The sequence below is a fragment of the Trichosurus vulpecula genome, chromosome 2 (assembly GCF_011100635.1).
Source record: "Trichosurus vulpecula isolate mTriVul1 chromosome 2, mTriVul1.pri, whole genome shotgun sequence".
Classification (NCBI taxonomy): Eukaryota; Metazoa; Chordata; class Mammalia; order Diprotodontia; family Phalangeridae; genus Trichosurus; species Trichosurus vulpecula.
In genome coordinates, this window is record NC_050574.1 from 440,908,149 (window position 1) to 440,910,088 (window position 1,940).

At 45.1% G+C, this 1,940-nt stretch overlaps 1 protein-coding gene across 1 annotated transcript; it reads left to right on the forward strand.

The window, feature by feature from the left end:
- Nucleotides 1-1,045: 1,045 nt before the first annotated feature.
- Nucleotides 1,046-1,399, forward strand: LOC118835934 (biogenesis of lysosome-related organelles complex 1 subunit 2-like; the record flags this gene model as incomplete). Its single annotated transcript, XM_036743229.1, has 1 exon — nucleotides 1,046-1,399. A coding segment is annotated over exon 1 (288 nt), but the record flags the coding sequence as incomplete, so codon positions are not given.
- Nucleotides 1,400-1,940: the final 541 nt, after the last annotated feature.

The following is a 1,940-nucleotide window of genomic DNA, read 5'->3' on the forward strand; positions in this document are numbered from 1 at the left end:
AGACTTAATGTCAACAAATTAGAAGACTTCTCTGGGTGTAAACAGTTAAGTGCTAACTTGGGAGGAAAGCTAAGCCAGCACACAGTTGGCAATGGCAGAGCAGAAAAGGAGTGGGCAGCTTTCAGAGATTTGGTAAAGTGAACACCACATTTACTCATCTGGTCCAGAACATTGACAAACATCAAGAGTGGTCTGACAAAAATGAGAGGGAAATTCAGAAGCTTCCAAATGAAAAATGACAACTCCACAGGGTTTACCAGCAGGATAGTTCAACCCTCTCTAAGAAGGCAGTGTTTAACTCCATCAAAAGTAAAATGCAAGTAAAGCTTAGAAAGATTCAGGTTTTTTGGCCCAGTAAGAAGGCAGATGAAATTCAGTATTTATGCTGATAGTTACAATCCACTTTTATGATGCCCTGAAGGTGATTTATGAGCCAAAGATCTATGGTGCATCCCAACTACTCAGCGCTGAGAGAGCCGCACTGATTAGTGATAAGGACATGATCTTGGAGAGATAGGCTGAACACTTCTATAATGTTCTCAAAAGACTGTCATCAATCAATGCTGGAGCCATTGGCCATATACCTCAGGTTGAAGTTAATCCCTTTCTAGCCAAACTTCTAACTGAAGACAAGGTTTTGAATGTCATTAGGCTCCTCTTGTACGGCAAAGTGCTGATCCTATTCCAACTGAGATTGACAAGGCCACTGCTCATAAAGAAGCTGACTGAAATTTTCTGGATTATATAGCAAGAGGAGGTTATCCCCCAGAAGTTCAAGAATGCCTCCATTGTCCATCTCTATAAAGGAAAAGGAAATCAATGACAATCACAGGGGTAGAGAGGTTCTCTGTCTTAGTCATTGCTGGCAAGATTCTTGCCACAGCCCTCCCCTTATATCTCCTTCTCAGACTGTTCACCCTTTCCCTTTTCTCCCTTCCCCTCCACTCCTGCCCCTCTCCCTCCCCCTCCCTTTCCCCATCCTTCCCCATCCCCATCCTTCCCTCCACCCTTTCTCCTTCCTCCTTTCCCCAGCCTAGACGATGCTGTGGTGGAGACGGCCAAGGAGGCCACGGAGCCTGCCGAGGCGGACATCACGGGGCTGTTCCTGGACATGTTCTCCAAAATGGCCATGTACCTGATGGGTGAGCTGACAGCTACCAGTGAAGACTATAAACTTCTGGAAAATATGAACAAACTGATTACCTTGAAGTATCTAGAAATGAAAGCTATTGCAGTAAACATAAGTAGAAACCTAAAGGACTTAAAAGAGAAATATGCTGCACTTCAGCCTTATCTGGATCTGATCACTCTAACTGAGGAGCAAGTAGCAGCTCTGGAGCAGGCAACTTACAAGTTGGATGCATATTCAAAGAAACTAGAAGCAAAGTACAAGAAGTTAGAGAGGCCATGAAAGAATTCTTTAGCACAAAGACTTTTAACTACAAGAGGGTTTAATAAGAGCTGAAATAAGTGGGATGGAACTTATCACTGTGCTCCAATTCCTAAAAAGAAGCAGTGCTGATGATCCAAGGAGAATCCCAGCCCCCACCTCTGGTTGAATGTGTAACTCTGGTGACCCCCCACCATGTTTTCCTAAACCTGTACCCCCTGGAACCTCATCTTATCACGTGCTTTGTTGTGTGCTCTGGACCAAGGCTCAGAAATCAGGATTAACCCCATCTAGAGCAGACACAGACGAGAGGCTCTGGTCTCCCTGTCTTCTCCCTTCCTCCCTCTCCCCTAGGCCTCCCACCCCCACCCCCTTCACAACCTGTTCTTGAACTTAAATAATAAATGCCAATGTATGACCCTGAAAAAAAAAAGATTCTTGCCATAGTCCTCCTTAATAAGAAGATGGTCAGCTAGCTGAGAGCCCGTGTGGATTCAGAAAGGGTTGAGGAATAGTCAATGTGGCGTCCGCTGCCTGACAACTCCAGGAG